Source organism: Oryza brachyantha, chromosome 12 (assembly GCF_000231095.2).
Source record: "Oryza brachyantha chromosome 12, ObraRS2, whole genome shotgun sequence".
Lineage (NCBI taxonomy): Eukaryota > Viridiplantae > Streptophyta > Magnoliopsida > Poales > Poaceae > Oryza > Oryza brachyantha.
Genome location: NC_023174.2, coordinates 101,028 through 124,290, shown reverse-complemented (window position 1 = coordinate 124,290; position 23,263 = coordinate 101,028). Strand labels below are relative to the sequence as shown.

At 40.7% G+C, this 23,263-nt stretch overlaps 2 protein-coding genes and 1 pseudogene across 2 annotated transcripts; 2 read left to right on the top strand and 1 right to left on the bottom strand.

Moving 5' to 3' along the window:
• The first annotated feature begins 224 nt into the window (after nt 1–224).
• LOC102704208 (probable LRR receptor-like serine/threonine-protein kinase At1g67720) lies at nt 225–5,636 on the top strand. The gene is made up of 15 exons (XM_040529786.1): nt 225–648; nt 743–1,280; nt 1,369–1,874; nt 1,964–2,096; nt 2,184–2,255; nt 2,337–2,405; nt 2,491–2,562; nt 2,755–2,823; nt 3,020–3,174; nt 3,248–3,489; nt 3,883–4,009; nt 4,262–4,330; nt 4,443–4,626; nt 4,757–4,892; nt 5,017–5,636. Exons 1-15 carry the CDS (start codon nt 567–569, stop codon nt 5,335–5,337), a joined length of 2,775 nt encoding a protein of 924 aa, XP_040385720.1. The 5' UTR covers nt 225–566; the 3' UTR covers nt 5,338–5,636.
• A 623-nt stretch (nt 5,637–6,259) lies between these two features.
• Nucleotides 6,260–13,174, bottom strand: LOC102708769. The gene is made up of 14 exons (XM_040529254.1): nt 12,944–13,174; nt 12,557–12,857; nt 12,355–12,482; nt 11,988–12,147; nt 11,782–11,894; nt 10,903–10,986; nt 10,766–10,814; nt 10,586–10,677; nt 10,193–10,322; nt 10,028–10,104; nt 8,355–9,955; nt 7,805–8,002; nt 6,964–7,713; nt 6,260–6,739 (listed from the first exon to the last, which is right to left on the bottom strand). Exons 1-13 carry the CDS (start codon nt 12,949–12,951, stop codon nt 7,175–7,177), a joined length of 3,480 nt encoding a protein of 1,159 aa, XP_040385188.1. The 5' UTR covers nt 12,952–13,174; the 3' UTR covers nt 6,260–6,739; nt 6,964–7,174.
• A 3,183-nt stretch (nt 13,175–16,357) lies between these two features.
• Nucleotides 16,358–19,625, top strand: LOC102709524 (annotated as a pseudogene).
• Nucleotides 19,626–23,263: the final 3,638 nt, after the last annotated feature.

The window sequence follows — 23,263 nt, the reverse complement described above, 5'->3', positions numbered from 1 at the left end:
GCAAATGTATAATTAATGATTGAGTTACTCCGTAAGGAGAAGTAACTCCAGTAGTGACACGCTAGCACTGAGGCTGAGGCTGAGGTGGTCCATTGCATTGCATTGCACTGCACTAGCTGAGCGGGCCACTCCACTCTGAGCGCTCAGCAAAGCAAAAAGGCAAGAAGCAGATAGCTGGACCTTTTCTTTCTTCTCGCCTTTCCATTTCATGCTTGCTTTGCTTTTCTCTCCTGCTTTCGACTAGCAAGCAAGCAGCAGAGATTAGCAGGCGAGCTGGGAGTGGGACCCTTCCTGTCTTCTTCTCCTTCTCCTTCTCCTTTCCTCACCTCTCCTCTCCTTCCAGATCGAACAAATACAAGGTGTTTGCTGCATCTTGTTTACCTCACTTAACTTCCCTTGTCCATCTCTCTCTCTCTTTCTCTCTCTACCAAATACTAGTACCAAATTCCTTCTTGTTTTGTTTCCAAGCAACGACCGGATGGATTGATTCATTCAGGCTTCAGTTCAGCCTAAGCTAATCCATCCCATCTCTACTACACGGAGACTGGCCGGAGAGAGTGACGGAGATGCCGTTCGCTTCCGCCGCCGCCACTGCTACGGCAGCTCTTCTCCTCCTCCTCCTCTGCTCGTTCTCCACTGCCCAGCCTGGTGAATCTTTTTTTTTCTTCAGATTCTTCTTGGTAGATGGAACCATATATTCACTGGACCTGCAGCCGATGGCTAATTTCCTTGTTTGATGCAGGTTTCATCAGCTTGGATTGCGGCGGAGACGATGATTACACGGATGGCATTGGGATCCAGTGGACTTCCGATGCCAAGTTTGTGTCCGGTGGACAGAAAGCAAACCTCTTGGTCCAAAATCAAGTCTTGCAGCACCAATACGCAACCGTTCGCTATTTCCCCGCGGACAACAGGAAGTATTGCTACACCATGAACGTCAGGAACAGAACTCGCTACCTTGTTAGGGCCACCTTTCTCTATGGCAACTTCGACAACAGCAATGTCTACCCAAAGTTTGATCTCTCCCTTGGAGCAACCCCATGGACCACTGTTGTCGTTGATGATGCCACCACCCCAGTAGTTCAGGAGGCGATTATCCTGGCTGCTGCTCCAACACTCAGCGTTTGCCTCTCTAATGCCAGCACCGGACAGCCCTTCATTTCTACTCTCGAGCTTCGCCAATTTAATGGTTCCCTCTACTACACCACTGATGAAAAACAGTTCTTCCTTAGACTCTCTGCAAGGATCAATTTTGGTGCAGAAAGCAATGCATCAGTCAGGTACATATGCGCTACCTATTCATACTTCCCTTGCCAATATCTAGCTTAAGAAAAGTGTTTTTTCTTCCTTCTTCTTTTAATTGCTCAGGTACCCTGATGACCCATTTGATAGAATATGGGAGTCCGATTTAGTCAGGCGAGCAAATTACCTTGTCGATGTTGCTCCAGGGACACAGAGAATATCAACTACAAAGCCCATATTCGTCAGTACCAACGAACAACCACCTCAAAGGGTCATGCAAACTGCAGTGGTTGGCAAAGATGGATCCTTGACCTACCGGATTGATTTGGAAGATTTCCCAGGGAATGCTTGGGCGGTTTCATATTTTGCAGAAATTGAGGATTTGGCCCCAAATCAAACTAGGAAATTTAAGTTGGTCATTCCAGGCAAGCCAGATTTCAGTAAACCAACTGTTGATGTAGAGGAGAATGCCCAGGGAAAGTATCGATTGTATGAACCAGGCTACACAAATGTTCCTCTTCCATTTGTTTTTTCTTTTGGATTCAAGAAGACTAATGATTCATCAGAGGGACCTATCTTGAATGCCATGGAGATCTACAAATATGTACAGATTGCTATGGGATCTCAAGATGGTCAGCAATTGTCTTTCTGTATATGTGATGTACAAGAAATGAAAAATATTCTATTCTGTTCTAATTTGGTTTCCTGGTAATATTGACAGCGAACATCATGGCCAGCTTGGTCTCACGATATCCTCAAGCAGATTGGGCACAAGAGGGTGGTGATCCTTGCTTACCAGCGTCATGGTCTTGGGTGCAATGCAGTTCAGAGGCAGCACCCAGAATATTTTCAATGTATGATGATCGTGTCAATCTGCCTTTGTTTTCAGTATTTATGCTCAATATTTGAAGTATTTGAGATCTAAGGATCATTTCTCGCAGCACATTATCAGGGAAGAACATTACAGGGAGTATTCCTGTGGAATTAACAAAGCTATCTGGGCTGGTCGAACTGTAAGATCAGAATAGTTTTATTCTCTACTCTCCCTTCTTGATTGTTGGCAGTTTTCTGATAACTTGTTTCTGCAAATTCAGAAAGCTTGATGGTAACTCATTTTCTGGTCAAATTCCTGATTTCACTGGGTGCCGTGATCTACAATATATGTGAGCTTTCCATTATTTCCATAGTATATCCTAGAAATTGTATCCTTCTAACTTAGCACTAATGGCGCTTTTCTCTGCACTGCAGTCACCTTGAGAACAATCAATTAACCGGTGCATTACCACCTTCTTTGGGAGAACTACCTAACCTGAAAGAGTTGTAAGTTCTACTCTTTTGTGCTCTTCTTCTTTCCGCTCCCATGCTATGTATATTGCAAGTTCAATAAATATGTTATTCTTTTCTTATGATCTTCAATATGAATTTATGCTACAGATTTTGTCTCATTTTCATACAAATGCTTTATTCACAGTATGGAAACGAAAATACCTTTACTGATTCAGGCCTTTACAGGTATATTCAGAACAATAAGCTGTCTGGAGAGGTCCCACAAGCGCTTTTCAAAAAGAGCATTATTTTCAAGTATGTGTAGCTTTTATTTGAACATCTAGCTTAATCATTTGATATAATCAGTGTATGCTGTTGCGCCTATGAGGTCCAGTGTGAATTAAAACAAATTTCATGTACCTTCAGTGACAATGTATTTCCACATGTAAATCAAGTAGCTAGTATGTGCATAGGATTGCCTTCTTTGTTCTGATCTGTTACCTTTCTGCAGCTTCTCAGGAAACAGTGACCTTCACATGGGACACAGCAACATTGGCCACACTATTGTAATTATTGTATGTGTTGTGGTTGGGGCCATTTTAGTTCTTGTTGCTGCTATTGGATGCTACCTGTTTACATGCAAGGGAAAGAAGAAATCATCAGACGGTGAGTATTCTTTAGCTCATTGGACATATCTGTTATGGTGTATGGTAATGTAGTAATTACTTTGTATCTCCAGAAAATGTTGTTATTGCGGCACCAGCAAAAAAACTAGGTTCGTTTTTCAGTGAAGTGGCCACAGAATCAGCACACAGATTTACACTGTCCGAAATTGAAGATGCTACTGACAAATTTGATAGAAGAATTGGTTCAGGAGGTTTTGGCATAGTATACTATGGTAAGCTTACAGATGGGAGAGAAATTGCAGTCAAACTTCTTACAAATGATTCCTATCAGGGCATCCGAGAATTCCTGAATGAGGTCTGTTTCTTTTCTACCCTAATTTAGTTTCCACTTGAAGTATTAAAGACATAAATGAAAATTGTGGTAGCTGCTTCTTAGGACTGGTTGGTAGACTTAAACCTTGCCGCAGAAGCTAAAGCCAGATATATTCTGAGTCACATCCATTTTCCTCCTTAATTGATAGACTTACTAATGGGATGTGACCATGTTGTCTAGCACATAACCTCAATTTATTTTTTAGTCCAAGATAATGAACATTTTCTGTGTGGGGCATCCTATGGACCCTCACCCTCTATCTAAACATTCCTCATGTATCCTTTTGTCAAGGTCTAGTGGAAAACGCAATTTGTATACGTTTTCTTTGGATGGTTACTGTGATGTGTTGCTTAGTATCTGATACGTACGTTTCAGGTAACATTGCTTTCAAGAATTCATCATAGAAACCTGGTGAGCTTCCTTGGTTACAGCCAGCAAGATGGGAAAAATATACTTGTGTATGAATTCATGCATAACGGGACATTAAAAGAGCACCTTCGTGGTAAGCCCCTTCCAACTGATGGTAAATTGCAGAAACAGCGTCACACTGTTGGTGTAGACTCTTTTATAAGCAAACGTTCTATGTGCATTTATATTTTAGAATCTTAGGATTTCCACGATTTTTTCAATATTTCAGAAGTTTCTATGGTAAACATAAAATGTGGCTTCATTGCTGTTCTCTCTACATGTCTAATCCGTGCATGATTCTTCAGCATTGAGCTGGATTGATGTGAATTTTATCTTCCTTTGACAGGAGGCCCTGCTGATGTGAAAATAACCAGCTGGGTCAAGCGTCTTGAGATAGCAGAAGATGCTGCAAAAGGTTTATCTTCCTCCCTTGCTTTGTGTGTAAAGTTTTCCTCTGGTACCTCTACCAATCTGCATTCCAAATATTCTGAAGTCCTCCATTTCCATGAAACAACTAAAAATATCAGGAATAGAGTATCTCCACACAGGATGCTCCCCAACTATCATCCACAGAGACCTCAAGAGCAGTAACATTCTCCTTGACAAGAACATGAGAGCAAAAGTTGCAGACTTTGGCTTGTCAAAACCTGTTGTCGATGGGTCTCATGTATCAAGTATAGTTCGAGGAACAGTTGGGTATCTGGACCCAGAGTAAGGCCTTCTTTACTGAAACCTACAAAGTCTATTTTTGTTATCATGGCGTTGAAAATTGAAGTGCTAAATACCTTTGTAACATCTGATGCCAAGTGATCCCCAAACTCACCATTTGCCGTGTGCTTAGGTACTATGTCTCGCAGCAACTGACAGAGAAGAGTGATATGTATAGTTTTGGTGTCATTTTACTCGAGCTAATCTCAGGCCATGAGCCAATCTCAAATGACAACTTTGGGCTCCACTGCCGTAACATTGTTGAATGGGTAAGAAGTCCTGCCATGCATGATGTTTACTAGATCTTATTTTTTTAGATAATGGTTTACTAGATCTTATGATAGATGAAAAGTCTTTCCCTGATACTGAATCATCCATATCTCGAATTGGCAGGCTAGGTCGCACATGGAGAGTGGAGATATCCATGGCATCATTGATCAGTCCTTGGACGCAGGATATGACCTGCAGTCAGTATGGAAGATTGCGGAGGTGGCAACGATGTGCGTGAAGCCCAAGGGGTTGATGAGGCCGTCCATATCGGAGGTGCTCAAGGAGATCCAGGACGCCATTGCCATCGAGCGAGGAGGCCCTGAGCTGCCCTCCACCATTCAGCAGCTCATGTCCAAGACGTCTCCATCGGTGAACATGGACAGTTTGGATCTGGAGCAGAATGCGTCGTTCGACGAGCTGCTCATGCGCCCAGGTCTCAGGTAGCTCCAGCATCCACTCACGTCTGCCTGATGATTGTGTCTTGAAAGAGAGGAGAAAAAAAAAAGAGAGATGTTTCCATTCTACTTAGGTTAAGCTGTGCATGTATTAGATTTGCTGCCGAAGCGAAATTTTTGGGAACGGCTGGCTGAATCTGTCGTTGAGCTTCAGTCACCTTTGAATTTGAGTTCAAGTGTAGATGGATGATCGTGTACATTCTCACGATTTTTACATGGATATCATATTGGCTCCTTTGTCTCGTCCCCTCGTATTATTACTATGTCAAAAGCGACCAAAAACAAGATCGATTCATATTAGCAATTACTGGCCGAACCCAAGATTATCAGCGAGTTTCCTTTCGAGTAACTTTCAGATTACCCCATATTTAAGGGCAAAATGTTCGTAGGAGCCCCATATTCATGTAAAATATTTATTTTCATTGTTATATATGATATTTTTAATATATATTCACATATAACTAGACCTAAAATGCACCTCATTCCTGTCTAATTTATCTTCTTACTGGTAAACGCGGCATGATTGAAAAACAAACCACAATTCAATTAATTAATCAATTATTTATTATAAAAACATACTGTCAATAACTACATGTTAAAATGTAGCTAATACGGCCTTATACTTAAAAATATGTCATACTAAATTTAAAATTACTATCATAAATATATTAGCCAAATTACTATCATAAATATATTAGCCAAATAGATAATATAAGCTTAAATACAAGGTTACTTGATAATATAAGCTTAAACACAAGGTTACTTGAAACATTTAGTCTCAAAACATGATGTTTCTTGAAAACAAATCACAATATATGAGATTTTGCTTTATACATGCCTAGGGTTTTGCGAAATTTACACTTTCCTTGCATTTGTTTAGTACAGCGGACATCTTATGCGTTTTCGATTTATTTTTTTTTTTGGTACAACGGACATTATGTGTACTCTGCTTATGCGGCATCCTAAATCCTGAATGGAACTTAGATGCTTGCTTGAACAAACAATTTAAAGAAAAAGGAACAAAAATGTCCTCATCAATTGATATTGTCAACAGGGCACCAACCAACTCAACCTTGTTTTTAGTTCAGTACCCAACAGCCAATTCAGCTATAAGCAGTTTACGTTCGGTTTAGTAAACCCAAGTACCCAACAACAAAATCATCTCATATGCATCAGAACAGCAACTTGCGACAAGTAACATACCATGTACAAAACAAAAAACAAGAAAACATTTCCACATGACGGCAAAACTAGAAAAAGGGGCAAAAAACAAATCCTAAACAGTATATATCTTCTCGAGCTAGCTTCCACCACAAGTATATGTAAACTTGAAGGACAATCTCACGGATGCATCTTTTAATGTATATATATCCTCTCGCCCAAAACAGAACCTGATGACAAGCATTGCAAATGGTCAGTAACTTGCCAGTGTGCCCACATATACAGCAACTTCCAGAATCCTACAGTGGAGAATAAAATGGAAGAGACCATGCACAAACAGTAAAGAGTACTAACCAATGCTAGGAGAAGATAGCTCACACCACGAATTCAGGACAAGGGATAGAAAGCCATGCATGATATAGTAAAGAAGTGAACAGAATGGTGAAACACATACCTGGTGCTAGAAACGTCTGATTAAGCACCCACATTCATGCTGATCCAACTGAATCCAATACCTTTCATTCACGAACACTCTGTTGTTAACCCACAAGCTCAACATTTACCAAGCTGAGTATCTTGTACCTGTACAACCAATTACATTCAAGAACTGAAGACATGCCCAAGTTAGACTGGGTGACAGGTCAAGCCGCATATCCCAATGATAATTACAGTCCAAAAGCCCTGTTATACAGATCATTTGAACCCAGCATGTGGAAGTTGTTCGCTTCAGTTGGATATAATATCCTTGACATGTCAGGCATGGAAACATTGTTCCCTTGTCTCAAATCACCCCAGCTATCCCAATGACCATTTGTAAGGTGTGAGCTTCTAGGTTGTTGGAGTGACATATGTGCATAAGAGGATAGAGAACCATGGTTCTGAGGTATAAGCCGGGATGCAAGATAATTATCATTCATAGGGTTGAATGCATCTTGAATATGGTCTGCAAATCCAAGATTTTGATGGGAAGGCATATTCTGCTGCATAAGTAATTGAAGCCTTGGATCATTTGATGTTTGCAACTGTGCTGGAAAAGTAGGGGAAGTTTTCATCTCCAACCCTGAATCACTAATTCCAGGCATCCGCCCTTTACCCACAGCTAATATAGCTGGATCAATAAATTCTATATCACTTGATTGTCTAGATAACTGAGGTTGATAATGGCTAGTGTTTATACCCAAAATATCATCAAATGGTCGAGTTTCTGCAAAATATTGTAAAAGTATTAGAAACAGAAATTGTTTTAGAAGCAAGAGAGAGAGAGAGAGAGAGAGAGAGAGAGAGAGAGAGAGAACCTGAGTATGCTGAACCATAGACCTGATTAGATCCACCCTGTGAAGAAAATCCAGGGGGGGGATTAGGCCCATTGTGAGATGAAAATCCAGGAGGCGGGTTCAACCCCTCCTGAGATGAAAATCCAGATGAAAACCCAGGAGGAACTCTTGCTGGTACTGAAAATCCAGGAGGCGCCGATACTTTAGGCTTTGATGTGCCTGAAAGACAAATTTTACTCTGTAAGTACATAGAAGTAGCATGGTGGAAACATCAAACACCAAAATGGTTCAACGTAAAAATACAGTACATTGTATCTTCAATACACCGGCAACCCAATCACATAAGGTATAAGATTACCAAGGTTGAATTAAAAGAGGGGGATGGGGGAGTGGGTGCACAAAGATTGTATTCCTTCTACATCCTAGAGAAACCATCTTGGTTTTGTGACACACTAATATTCTCAAATATATAGAATGAATATTAAACCAAAAACATTAACTGCAGCACTAAAATCCATCTCACTGTTCATTACTAGACAAGTTGCATGTATTATAAATTCATACTACTCACCAGTGGCTAGCATATCCAACATAGTAAGAGAGTTGCTCTTCAAGAAACCTTCCTCTGGAGATTTAAATGAAATGCCACTCTGATAAATGTTTCCATTAGAATTTTGGGATGGCAAACTGAAATTCTGCTCACTTCCATAATTTCTCATAGATGACTCTAGGAAGCTTCCTTGGTTGTCTTGTCTAGCAAACGAAAATCTAGACTCATTACTGCAGGTTTTTGTTTTCCATGAAGGTGCATCGAAAAGCGCATTATTCTTTTCAGATGCACTAAGCATCTTAGCAAAATTGTTAGCAGTCGAATACGACTCATCCCATGGATCAAACTCCAAAGACAAAATATCAGAAATTATGCTGCTCTCATCCTCATTTACAATTACAGCCTTGTCAACACCGCCTACGTTAACTGCTCCAGGCTGATGGTTTCTTAATATGTGATGTTCAGGAACCTTACCAGGTGCATATATATTTCCTAGTGCTTCTTGACGTCCATTAAACATGGTAGAAGAGCTGTCATTTGAAGATAACAGCCCAGGTTGCATCATTGCGGAAGTTCTATCACTTGTGGAAGTATGGCTTATTTCTTTACAATTCCACAATGAAAAAGGAGACGTGTTAGGGAAATGGACATATGGTGAAGATGAAGCTTGATCAGTAGCATCCAGCACCCTAACATGAGATTTATCAGTGGCTACTGCAGAACTTCCTGTGTCATTTAATGGAGGAGCTACACTACTTTGGAGATCTGAACACCAATCACGATGCTTATCTGAACTAGCTTGACATGTAGAATCCTCATTATCAGCAAGCCTCAAATTCTGACTCAAGGGCACCACAACTGAAGCACTTAAGACTCCATCCAGCTGTTGGTTTTCTGCCATACTTTGAACCCCATCTTTTCTGCTTAAAGTTACCGAAGATACTCCAACTGATAGCCCATCAATATCTGTGCTATCAGATCTAGTATCTTCAATTACTGTGTCAATAGCTGCTTGATTAGATTGGTCCTTTACTACTACCAAAGTAGGTGTTTTAGAAGCCATGTTGGTTACTTGGTAATCACTGTCACCATCCTTTACTTCTGATTTGGAAACTGCTGAACTTGATACACAATTTGGAGGGCTTCGCCTGGTACTGTTTACTGCAATGTCTTTCTTTGGTGATGTCGATGGCTTCGATGCAAGATAGTCTGATTCAGTTGGCTTTGAAGAAACTGAACATATAAGCTTCCCATTCTCATTTACATCTTGCTTTTCATCACCTCCTTTTGACACCACATCTGATGGGACATCATCATCGTTCCAAGCTGAAGGTATGGTAGAGAAATCTATGTCCAGTGATGACTCCGGTGATGTTACAACTTGGGTTTCCTTTGCAATACCAGGCTTATATGGCTTCAAGGTTTTAGACAAACTATCTTGATCTTCAGTCATTTTTTGAACTGTGCTTGTATCATCATTCCATGAAGAAGGTAGCTTTGTACTTGAAACAGTCAAAGAACTCGAGAATGAATTACTTTGTGGATCTGTTTTTGATTTAGTAAGAGATTGCGATGATGACACCCCAGTTGTTGGCGTCCTGGTATTCAAATCACGATGCCCCCTGCTCAGAAAAATATTTTAGCAACATACTCATACTTTTAAAACATATCATGAGATCTAACCAGCACCATACCATGAAGCAGCCAGTGGAAGTGTGAATCTCCCAGAACTACTATTTGGAGGTGAAAGCCTGGACTGGTTTGCAGTATTCTGTACAAAATAAGATCAGTTAATGTGGCAGCATGAAATCAAACAGAAACGAACATGTACCAATGGATTTTTCAGTATACAAATATACATTTATCCCATTCTTGGTTGTATGTTTAGCTGCAACCACTGCACTATATGATAAATCATCTGCCGGAGGAGGTAGTATAGTCCCTGAACGTCTTTGAGAAACACTAGACGCCATTTGGGGAACCCTACTCCTGTAGGAATAAGAGATCATGAGTAGAAAGTATCAATCAGAACTACCAAAAGTCTATGCATTTAACAAAGCATAGTGTAGGGAAAAGTTGACAGACTAGAAATTCTCAGAACAAAAGAGCATTATATAGTAACAGCGATAGTAGGCTTGGCAAGGAACAGTGCATAGATAGGACTGACACAATAATGTCTTAGATTTAAACCAGATGCAAGCATGATAACAGTGGGACTTTCCACATTATATGTTTAATGTAGTTCATCTTACCTTGTATATGCTGATATTATCTCATCTTTAGTGAAACTATCTTCCTGACTGCCTACATCATGTAAATAGAGACAATCTGGATTTCCACAGGTCTACGAAAAAACAAAATAAGCGTTCAGAAGGATAGCACTGGGTAGAGTAATGGCAAATAAAGATGCCAGGATGAAGCAACGAATATACCATATTCCGTAGCCATGCATGGCAATACTTTGTAGTACCAAAGCATGCTCTGCAAGATATCATTAACTATTAGGCTAACCACATTATTAAAAAAAAAAAAAAAAACTGCAACAAGACTACAAAGCATAGATGCTGACCTTAACACTTTCCCTTCCAAAACAAAATTGTGTACAGCTTGAATACACCTGATGGCCTCTTCTTCTTTGGCATATGTAATATATCTGAGAATATCAAAGTAATGAGCCAATTTTCAACTCATACAGTTTAGTTTATATAGAATCTATGTAACATATTTTAGAATCTACTTGGATCCCAAGATTACATGGATCCAAACGGTGCTTAGGGATTGTTAAGAGAAAGACAGAACTAGCATTCAAATAATTCAAAAGTCCACCAGCAGGAAAATTTTGATAGTTCTAAAGAGTTAAGTTCTAAGAAACACCTGGCATCTGCATATGTAGAGGTTCTGAGCCCTCAAATCAGATAGATGATGTAAACATCCAACTAGTATATATCATAGCTAATGTAAGAACTATGATATGACTGAAGCAGTCACCTATGCATTTATCTGAAAGTCCCTGGATTATTCGACAATAGAAATCTACGTATTTTGTTTTGGTTACAAGGCTGTAAGTGTAGCTTTCGCTGATTTAAAAATGGATGTGGAAATTAATGGTTCTTAGTCAAATCATACTGTTAACAGAAAAATCTGACATTAATTGCAAGGACATGGTCACCTGGGCATGTCATACTAGAATTAACCATCGTTTTTCATCTATATTTTAGCATTTACTTTCACAATAATTCACCTATTTGCCTATTCATAAATGCTCTAAGCTTACGAAAGCACAGGCGAACATAACTTTAAAACATCCAATTGCATAGGCAATACGATATAACCCTATCGCTTGTTATATCAATATCATTATAGGATCGGTACTGAAATAAGTAATGGATCATGTTTTTCCATACGAGAAACATCATAAACATGTAGCGTGAGATTCCCATAACCATACACGCTGATACTATTGTTTGTTGATGCCTGCTGGGAAGGAGCCCCGGTCGTCCGAGAAACTGAAACCTTTAAAACCCTGCCATACTGACCAAAGTATTCCCTACGCTCAAGTATCTGAAACAAAAATGAATAGCACTGCTGATGCGAGAAAAAATATACACATTATTCAATGAAAAAGAATGTGGCTGTGCATGATATGGTACTCACGCTCTCATTGCATAAATTTGCAGGTAGTCCAATTATGTACACCAGGTTTCTCTGGATAACCCTGACACTAGCAAGATGTTTCTTAGCTTCCACAGTTGCTGCCTTTGGCTTAACCTTTTGGGTCTTCTGTTTCTTGTCCACATTTTTCTCGACAACTGTCCTGCTTCCATCAAAATAGACGTAAGTGCAAATTTTTGGACGCAATAGACAGATAAAAGAAGTCGTTCATGTGCTTTGCAAACCACAATTGATGACAATCGGGGTTGGCGTTTCGTTTTGTTGAACACGTAATGCTGTGGTGTGGTCATCTCCCCATGTGAGTGAAGTTAGCGGAGTGAAAGCAGAAGTTGGGAGGTTTGAGAGAGACCTGTCGCAAGTGGCAGCCATCTTGACAATCCTGTCTTTGTCGTAGCGAGTTCGGCATGCAGGGCAGCGGCCCTCAGTGTCCTCTTTCTCAGCCATATCCATGATGTGGTGCCAGCACCAGACACAAATCTGCGGTCCATGTGTTATGGCATGTAATCCGCATCGACACAGATAGATAGATGAAGCGTAAGAAGGAAAGAAACCTCGTAGCCGCATTTGCAGGGCTTGAGCTGCTGGTCAGTGATGTCCATCTCCTCGGCACAGAGAGGGCAGGTGCGGTCTCCATCGTCGCTCATGGTCATCCTGTGGAAAACAAACATCGGATAAATGGAGGGAATCCCTAAGCTATCAATCACATCAGAGAGAGAGGGGGGATTCGGATCCTGAAAGAAAGATGGTTTTGGTTGATTGAAGTGGAAGTGGGGGCATGATCCTATGGAATCGGCAATCCAATCCAATCGAACAAGTCCCTCCCTCCCTCCCTCCGATTGGATTGAAAAATTCCCAATCAAAGGGATTGTAATCGGGCCCAAAAAGAAAGAAAGGAAAATCGAGAAGGAGGGGATCAGAAGGAGGAGTAACTGACTAACATTGACATTGGTTGGGATTGGGGGGTCCGATTGCGCGATTGGAGTGGAGGAAGGAAACCCTAGGACGGCGGTGGAGGGAGCGGCGAGGGTGGGCTGGATTGAGGAGGTGCCCCTGGACTCGCGACGATTGCCCTTGCCTCCTTTGCTTGCTCGCTCTCTCTCTCTCCCTCTCCCTGTGCGTGTAGGGGGACGGGGACGGGGACGGAATGCTTGGGTTGGGGTATGGTGGTGATGTGTGGGGAAGGAAGGACGAGAGGAGAGGAAGAGGAAGCAGTGAGGAGGGATCGGATGGAGGAAGACGACCGTCCGGGATCTCCTCCTCCTGTGCCCTTCCCTGTGCCCTCCTCTACTCACTTTACTTGAGCACCTATCCAGGCTAAGCCTCTGTGTATTCAGGTTCCAAAAATTTTTTCCAAAAAACATCGCATCGAATCTTCGGCTACCTAAATAAAACATCAAATATATATGAACATTAAAACTAATTACACAGTCATGGAAGAAATCATGAGACGAATCTTTTGAGTCTAATTAGGACATGATTAGCCATAAGTGCTATAGTAACTAACATGTGCTAATGACGAATTAATTAGACTCAAAGAATTCGTCTCGTGGTTTCCAAGCGGAATCTAAAATTTGTTTTGTACTTAGACTACTTTTAATACTTCAAATATATGTGCAAAAGTTTGATGTGATGTTTTTGCAAAAAAAAATTGCAAACTAAACAAGACCTCATTTTACCAAAAAAGGTTAATAATTATAAAATCATAACGTATCATTTATTGCAATAATAAATTAAAACCATCCATAACTATTCGGTATTCGGTATAGATAAAAGTATAGCATGTAAAAGATTGTTCAAAAATAACCTAACTATACAGAGATGTATATTAAATGACCCGTGATTCTTTAATTGGACCTGACCATTGCCAAACATTCAATTATTCCATAATCATATTATCATATATGTGTAGCTCTATGTCTATGAATGTTTGTATGCTTTTGCTACTACAACTAGGGTATACATCAGTAATAGAGGCAATACATCCTTCTAGATTGCCAAAATTGGTTTACTTTGATGGTAGGGTTGGCAAATTCCCCAAGAGCGGGTCCCGCCCTATCAGGGCCGGGGCCCATTTTTGGACAAAAAAGATCTTTGCGGGGATCCCCATGAGGAATTGGATTTTTTTTAAAAAAAACTAATAATTGGACCGGGCCTAGATAGCAAACCCTAGGTCGTCGAGTGTCGACGCCCCTCCTCACTCGACCGGTCGACCCCTGTGCCATCACCTCCACTCGGACCACTCCTCTAGAGTCCAAATTCCAAGAATTTACCATCAAATTTGTGTGCTTGGACTTTTAACTACCTAATTTGCATTTCATCTATAATATATCATTAGAACTGTTAATTAGTATAGTTGGTACAACTTTTTCTGTTTTTAATGTATTTCTTATTTCTTAATTTCATTTATACAGTTTTTTAGTCTTATGGACATTTTTGCCCCTAGGTCACATGCCAGATCCAAAGGAAGAAATCAATTGATCGATCCCCATCTAGCTCGGCGTCTCTCTCGACATCGACGCATCCCCTCGTCAGGTGTCGTCCCTTCGCCGCCGTCGAGGACCCTGTCGCCGGCCGAGACCGAGCGCCTCAAGGACGTCCTCCTCAACGACCAAAAAAAGGTCCTCCTCCCTCCACTGCCTATATTGAATTTCTTCTGCCATTAATTTATAACTATTGTTTGCTTTTCATTTTAGTTCATCCCCTATATAATCATTGCATGTATCGATGGTGTTCTTGTTGGTCTGGCATTGCAAATTGTGATCTTTACACGCCAGAGATCGATCGAAAGCATTCTAGTGTAAAGATTGAACATGCATTACTGAATTTGTTACAAAGCATATCAACAAACTAATCAGCTATGAAACCATTCTGAACCTGACGATGAATTAATCATCTTATCATCCTAGCTATCCCAAATCCTTGAGATATATGCACAATATGACTGCAAATTGATGAAAGACGTAATCACAGCGCACACACTGTGACGGTCCTTATTAGGGGTGGCATCGAGTATGACAGACACAAATAGTATATACCCATACCCACAAGATTATTTTGTGCCCACGGGTATATCAAATACCCGTGGCTGGTTTGAAAACTTGCACATATCCATTAGCTGTGGATGCCACGTACCCACAGGCTTACCCATTTACCCATCACTATATTTATATACATGGTACATATAATAGAAAAAAATTGTAATAAATAATCTACTTATGAATTATGTATTAACCATAATATCTTTTAAGCAATTTAAACATGAATTTAACTTAAAATAACCATATCATAGTGTAAGATCTAAACTAAAGTTTGGCTTAATTATACATTAAAACTTTTATGAACTAATAAACCCACTTGTCGATTTGGCGGGTAAACGGACGAACCAGGCATGGGTAGTGGTTACCTGTGTCCATGCCCATTTACCCATTGGGCATGGGTTTTGATCAATAACATACCATGGTATAAAATGAAGAACATACCTAATCCTAATAGGGTTTTTATCAACGGGTAATCGAGTATGATTGTCATCCCTACTCCTTATTTCCTATCATATTCCTTGCAAACTCACCATGAACTGACTTATAGAACCACCTAGCAAACAAAGCAAAACCAGTAAAAAGGAATGGATTGATGGCTAGCTGGATCGTCTCATCCTAGCCTGATGTCGGAAGCTTCTCGTGTTCTTGTTGCCGACCCCATAATCTCACCCTCTCCAACGCCTGCTCTGCCCATAGGAAACCAACATCAACATGATTTATGATTATGATCGGTTGTAAAAAAGATTGTGATCATGTTTATTATGTGTTAGCACATAAAGTGGATTGGTATATTGGTGTGATATACCTCTCTTGTCTAGTCCGTTTGGTAGACCATGTGCATGGTGATTGTTGTCTACATTGCCGTTCCACAAAGTATGCCTAAGCTTTTTTACCACCTAATTACACACCCTAAATTAAAAAACGGCGGCAGATGTTTACATATATATATATCACCTACCTCTATCTATATAGGATTAAATTAATATCTTTGTTACAAAATAGTACTCCCTCTGATTTTTTTTTGACGCCGTTGACTTTCTTATCTACCTTTGACCCTTCGTCTTATTAAAAAATTTATATAATTATTGACTATTTTATTATGATTTGGTTTATTACTAAAGTAACTTAAAGTATGATTTATAATTTTGTATATTTGGACAAAATTTTTGAATTAGACGAATGATCAAACGTAAATAAAAAAATTAACACCGTAAAAAAAAGTACTGTATAAAATTAGAGAGAGATAAACAACATGGTTATAGGACTGTAGGAGATTGCATTTGCATAAATTGTATGAGAGGAACCCCCATGACCTTGATATATTTTTGCAATTTTTTCCATTTTCAGGGGGCAATTATTCCAGAATAGGGCTTAAGATGCGTCCCCGGCGCGCTGGCGGCGAGGAGGAGCGGGTGCTGAGCCACGGCGACGTGGTGCTCCTCCGCTGCGACCTCACCGTCCTCCATGGCCCCCACTTCCTCAACGATCGCATCATCGCCTTCTACTTCGCCCACCTCTCCTCTTCCCTCCCCGCCCGCGACGACCTCCTCCTTCTCCCGCCCTCCATCCCCTACCTTCTTTCCAACCTCCCTGACCCGCCCTCCGTCGCTGCCGTCGCCGATACCCTCCGCCTCGCCTCCCGCCGCCTCGCACTGTTCCCCGTCAACGACAACCCCGACGTCTCCCATGCCGAGGGCGGCTCCCACTGGACCCTCTTCGTCCTCGACAACACCCACCCCGATTCTGGCCCTCGCTTCGTCCACCACGACTCCCTCCCGCCCACCAACCTGCTGCCCGCACGCCGCCTTGCTGCCGTCCTCCGCCCGCTGCTCCCCGCCTCCGCCAGGATCCCGCTCATCGAGGGGCCAACGCCGAGGCAGACTAATGGCTACGACTGCGGCGTCTTCGTGCTAGCGGTGGCCAGAGCCATCTGCCACTGGTGGGCGACCCGGCATCAGGAGGGGGAATCCGATTGGTTCGAGGCCGTCAAGAGGGAGGTGAACGCCGACGGCGTCAAGGCCATGAGGTCCGAGGTTCTGCAGCTCATCGATGGCCTCATCCAACACAAGAAGAACAACACCAGCCAAGATGGCTAGCTCTTCTATTTCAATTTGTATGCACAGCTCTTCAGCTTAACCGTCTCTCTGTTTCCGTCAGCTTGCAACAACAAAAATAGGTAGAACAGCATAGGTCCTTGTGTAATCTTTTTGCAGGATTCAAGTACTCTTCATTGTTGGTTATGGTTGATGCAACAACTCTATTGTGACTATGTTTACAAGTAACTTGACTGTATGGTTGAAGTAGTGTTGGAGTTGACGTTCTTATGTTTTGTGGTTCACAGAAACTGCCTAGCATGTGGTCGTATTCTATGCTTTTAGATGCTATAATTTACATCATAGACCAGTGTAATGCCACTTCGGCTGTATTCCTTTTTTTTTGTGTGACTTATTACTTATGAGAGAGATGCTTGGTTGGTTGAGGGAGGATCTATCTTCTCTGGGATGCATGTATATCATAGCAGTACTAATAATGCATTCTTCCATGAGCTTGAAACAAGAACAACAACTATAGTAGAATAGGTATTGTGTAAGAATGCAGTAATCTTTGTGCAGGATTTGTGGGTTTAAATACTCTCACTGTTGGTAATGGTTAATACTTTGGAAGTTACTTGAGTATAGAGAATGGTTGAATCAGTGTTGGAGCTCATGGTCTTATCTTATGTTTTGTGATCAATAGACTAAATTGTTACGGTGTGGTGCCATTACCTAGTAATGGTAGAAGAGCTAATTCCTTGCTATTTGCATTTGGTGAACTGCAGCAAGGAGGGCAACTTTCTGGCATCTACCTACCACTTCCAGACCTAACAGTCATGCTCATGCATGCACCCTAACTAACCTTCCTTCTCTGCTCTCTCTGTCAGCCTTCAACTCCACTTCCTTAGTTGCCCGTCTATTGCATCTACCAGTCCGTGCCTGCAGGCTGTAGCAGCACACGAGACTTTGGGTATGTGAACCAAAAACCAAAAATTTTATTTCTTTCTCAATTTTTTCTTTTTACATGCACAAGGGGGAAAACAGGTAAACATCTTGAAATAAAGCATTGTTCAGTACGTTCCCTTGTTTTGTTGTTTGATCTCAGCCAGACTTCAAAATTCAGCTAAAGATTGCATAAATTCGTGATTTTTTCCATGCATGTTATTTATTCTAGTATCACTCTTCTCTTTTTTTTTTTCTTTTGCCTCATTTCCTTTGTTTTACATCTTGCCTGGTAAGAGTTCCCCTTTGTTTCTCTCTTTTATTAATTTGCACACATATATCATCAGGAGGGAACACATCTATGACTTGTGTTCATAAATTTAGTTTAACTGTACCTTCTTTCTTTGTGAATTCGCAATTTTAAATGCAAAAATATCTGTTGCAACTAAAATATACCTTTGGTTCATAAATTGTGCTATATTTTTCATCAGTGGGATATGCAAAGTCACAAGAAGGTCACTGCTGTGAAGCCTGTGGCATCCAGGCCTTCTTCCCGATTGAGGTCCTTCTCAGTGCTTCAGAAAGACTCCACCGCCATTGATTCTCCATGGGCCACCTCCCCGAAGGAGACAATCATATTAAGATGTCCGAAGGCAACACGGTTCACTCACCCACTGAGTGGTTCATCAACAAGAATTGCTGCAACCATAGTCAGTTTGACACAAAATTTAACTTCTCTTTGTTTCCTGCAAAGAAAGATACTTTATTTTCTTTCTGAAAGTTACATAACTTTGTGCCTTCTTTTAAAATGATGCTTTATATTTTTTTATATTTCTACCCAGTTGATGAACTTGAACCTACCTTTTATATCATCATGTGGTCATTTTCTGACAGTATGCTGAATTTTTTTAGTTAGAAGACAGTGGCTCAACATACGACCAAAAGAAAGCAGACACAGCAAAAATAACCTGTCAGGACAATTTGACAGTGTCCCACAGTGTCAGGCAGCCAATTTCCAGTGTGAAGAACCGTTTGTCCTACGATGGCTACAGCTGGAGGAAGTATGGACAGAAGCAAGTGAAAGGGAGTGAGTTCCCACGGAGCTACTACAAGTGCACTCACCCAACATGCTCTGTCAAGAGGAAGGTGGAGATGACACCAGATGGTCAGATTGCTGAAATTGTATACAACGGTGAACACAACCACCCCAAACCTTATCCTCCGAAAAAGCCGTCATTATCAAGTGTGGAGACTGTGGTCGCCACTAATGATGCTGGGTTAGAAAACCAGTTAGAAGGATGTGATCAAGCTATTGGTTCTGATGTTGTCACTGAAGCATTCAGTGGCCGCAAGAAAAGGTATGCTTATGCTGTAATGTTGATTCAGAACTTGCTGTTGTTACTTTGTTCCAAACATTTGCAAGTGCTGGCTTAGAATGGCAAGTAGAAGAGTTGTTTCATTAAGATGTTATGTTAGAAACCCACAGCCTCCTTAGAGGTTACTCCTAGATGATTGCTGTAAAGTTGTAATGTACCTACCTATCCTTTCACGGGCTTCCATTTTGGAGCGGCATTACGTGATGCCTTAAATTCTTCATGTAAGATAACTCTGGCACAACATAATCGATTTAGGTTCAAATTTGATAGCTATGTGTGTCCGGAAAAGCTGTTGGTGTAGAATACATTCAATGTGTAAGAATGCATGCACTTTGGTTTAGAACCTTGCTGACTAGTCTATTTGAGGATATCTGCCATGAATGCCTTATCTAAGAATTTTTTGATGCCATTGTGTATCAAGGTTGAGGTAACTGCAAAATAGAGGGACTGCTTTATTAACTTCTTGTTTTGAAAAATAAGGGAGATAAAATTTGTGCATATAGTCCACTCAATTTCATATGGTGAAGAACACATGCATAGCACTCGCAATTATTTGTGCTTGTTTCTGTAGCAGAACTGTAACGATAGTGGTTAATCTGGTATATAGTAAATCGGAGGGTATAGAATGAGCCGAGGTGCAATTTCCGTTGCACATGCAACAGCAGAGTATCTCATTCCATGGTGTATATATAGGTCTATGTTAAATGGTACTAAACTGTTAAGTATTTTGATGTGCATTGCAGGAGTTAGCAGATGCAATGCGTGCGAGTACGTGGATGATATATAAGAGGGAAGGCATAATCTCGAGATCAATCTTGGAACAATACAATTAGCATTTTCTGTACTGTTGCAGGTACACTCCTTGAATAATGCCAGTGAACCGAGTTGTTATAGGCAATTTGTAGACCCCGAACTGCCACTCTACCAGCTAGATATAGATTGCCAAACGATGTAGTACTTGACCAAGTTTCAAATGTTATCAAATCCAGTACCTTGGTTTAACATTGTTTACACATAAATTGGTTTACCAAATGTATGTTGCTGGGGATTGGAGTTGACAAATACGTGAATTCTGCTCAAGAATGAGTTGCAAGAGGCGCAGGAATCTGGATTTGCTTTGTTGGATGCGGACGAATCGCTTCCTATGAGAGTTTGAGTGGCTAATATATGGGCCCCGCATGTCTATGGGTCTATACATGACAGAGACCCACATCAGAGGACAATATATAGAGGGGACTCAAACCATTCTTATTGGATTTGGAGAGCAAGCAACTTGGAATAGGCATTCCTAACAATTTGTTATAAACTACACACAACAAATTATGTGCATATGAACATCATTTTCTAGCACAAAATCAAATCCCATCTCTTGTGCATAAATAAATTAGCTAAGAGTAGAGAAAGCATGATCAACAACACTAAGCATTTCTCCTACGTGCAAGCGCACAATCCCATTGCCCATTGTAACAACCAAAATGAGGGGTGATTGGTTCGCTTTTTCATACAAAAAACAAACGACATATTTGCCAACAAAAATAATTAGTAAATAAAATTTTTATATATGTGCTTAAAGGCTAAAAAATAAATTACAACGAAAAACCTCAAAATCAGCTTCAAATTTAAGGTTGAATATTCAAATTTTAATTTATAAGCATAAACAGAAGCGAAAAGATGATATTGTGATACATATGCCTCAAGGAATGGTGAATTGGAGCCATTCCACCTTCAAATTTATGTAGCACCGTCACCCGGATGCTTGGAAAGAGAGATGCTACTATCATAAACAAATGAAGGCCATGCAAGAATGACAAGAGTAAGGACCTCCAAGCAGTTGTCATATTGCGAGCTTTCCAGTCTAGGTGGACGTTTTCTAGAGCACTTGATGCACGCAAAGCAACATTTCTTCTTAGATATCATCAACATCGTATCTCCACTTGTATTCATCCTTCTTGGCATTGGAAGCCCCCTCTTCGCAATGAATGTGTAAAGCGATATACCGTAAAACTAAACACAACAAGAGAATTTTACATACAACGCATGTGACGATGGTATTGGCCTACGAGTTGCATGAAAAATGTTACCTGTGTTTTAAGGAAACAACAAACATATGCAAGTTGAATGACTGAATAATAAGCTGCTACCGAGGACGATGATGGCCTCATCATGTTCCTCCGTTCAACATTTAATATCTTATCTGACTCTATTAACATCAAAATTTGGTAAATTTTCGTATTGGATTCGGATAAGGAAAGATGCAATCACCGATAGAAAATCTTATCCACAAGAAGCCGAATTCGAGAAGGAATCGTGAAGGCCCAGGGCTTGACGGCGCAAATTTATCTATTAATTAGAGTTAGTATTTTTATTTTATCTCTAAGAGATTAGAGTCCGATCGGGATTTGTTTGTTTCTTTTATCTATTAGAAACCGTGTCGTGTTAGAGATAGAGTTTGTTATTTCTTTTTATCTATTAGGAGTCGTGTCCGACACGGATTAGTACCCACCCGAGGATATAAATATGTGTGTCCTGGGTCATTGTAAATCATCTACACATCAATTAGATCAACAAATTTCGGCACATCGCCACCCTCCTTCCCGAGGTTTCAACTCTGGCGAAACTTGCCACCTGATGCGGGGCTGCATCGCTTCGATCTCCAGCGGAGGGGTAAGTCCATCGTTTCGTCGGGCCACAGTAATCGCATCGGCTAGATTAGGTCTATCTCGGTTTAGTCCGATCTTCTAATCTAGTTGTGCGATTGCTAGTTATCGTATTAGTTTCAACTTAGATCACTTCCATGTTTTGAGTTGATCTGGTCGACCACTTTGGACGATCTACATTGGTTTGATATTCGTTGTTTAACATATTCAATCTAGTACTGTCTCGGTTCGGTTCGATCTAGTAGATTGCGTTTGTTAGATGATTTATATCAGATCAATGTATTTTGTTCATTGTGCTATCGGAGTACCAGTCGATAGGTTACCGGTCATCGGTTCATTGGCTTGATAGCAATCTAGATCTGTTTAGTATCTATCCTGATATTGCTAGGTTTAATCTTGAACTGTCTCGGTTGGGTCCGATTTTCTACGATTATCCTTAGCAATCTGGGCTAGGTATTTTATAATCTTGGTTGTTTGTCCGCCGTCCATAGCCGATGATTTTTGCCGATCTACATGTTTATCATATTTACATCAATATAGTAGCCGATTGCTTTACTGCATTATTTCTATACCAATCGGCTTGATTTAGTAAGATCGGCAGTTATTTATATTGCATCGGCTTATGAATTATATGCAAATTGGTTTTAGCTGATCGCAAAACATGATTCATTGTTTATTCTAAGTAATTCATCGGTTTATTTTTATTAGCCTTATCGATCTTGACGTTTCTTATAACTATATCGTGCTCGACTGCATACTGTCTTGGTTAAGTTACGTCTAGTTCGATCTGGTTATAGGGGCTCGTCCGATCGACTAGGATTAATAAGTAACTTGGCAGTTATGTTGGTCTAATATTTATTTCAACTTTATTTCGATCAAGTTTCTAGCCGATCCAAGCTTTTTACAGCCGATCGTTTATCCTATCGGCTAACCGTTGCAGCATCAACATCTGATCGGCTGGATTATTAGTTACCTATCGGCTCGATAGCCGATCGGCTTGTTTTACCGTTCATCTTGTCAGTTGCAGGATCAAACAGACTGGCACACCCGCGCATCATTCTAAGAATTTAGCTCCTGCATTGGAGCTGTCGAAGATTGACTCCCAGGCCTTCGTGTGTGACACGTCGGATCATATTTTCGACATCAACAGACTCAGAGTTAATAATTCTCCTACCAACTATCTTTATTTGAGACGAATTCTTGCCCCCCGGG

Excerpts from the sequence above, each read along its gene's own strand:
- LOC102708769 (XM_040529254.1), bottom strand. Across the intron at positions 10,678-10,765 it reads ATGCATGGCTACGGAATATG|ACCTGTGGAAATCCAGATTG; the intron begins GTATATTCGTTG and ends GTTTTTTCGTAG. Across the intron at positions 8,003-8,354 it reads GTTGGATATGCTAGCCACTG|GCACATCAAAGCCTAAAGTA; the intron begins GTGAGTAGTATG and ends TTTGTCTTTCAG.
- LOC102704208 (XM_040529786.1), top strand. The coding sequence starts at position 567 with ATGCCGTTCGCTTCCGCCGCCGCCACTGCTACGGCAGCTCTTCTCCTC. Across the intron at positions 649-742 it reads GTTCTCCACTGCCCAGCCTG|GTTTCATCAGCTTGGATTGC; the intron begins GTGAATCTTTTT and ends TGTTTGATGCAG. Across the intron at positions 1,875-1,963 it reads TGCTATGGGATCTCAAGATG|CGAACATCATGGCCAGCTTG; the intron begins GTCAGCAATTGT and ends TAATATTGACAG.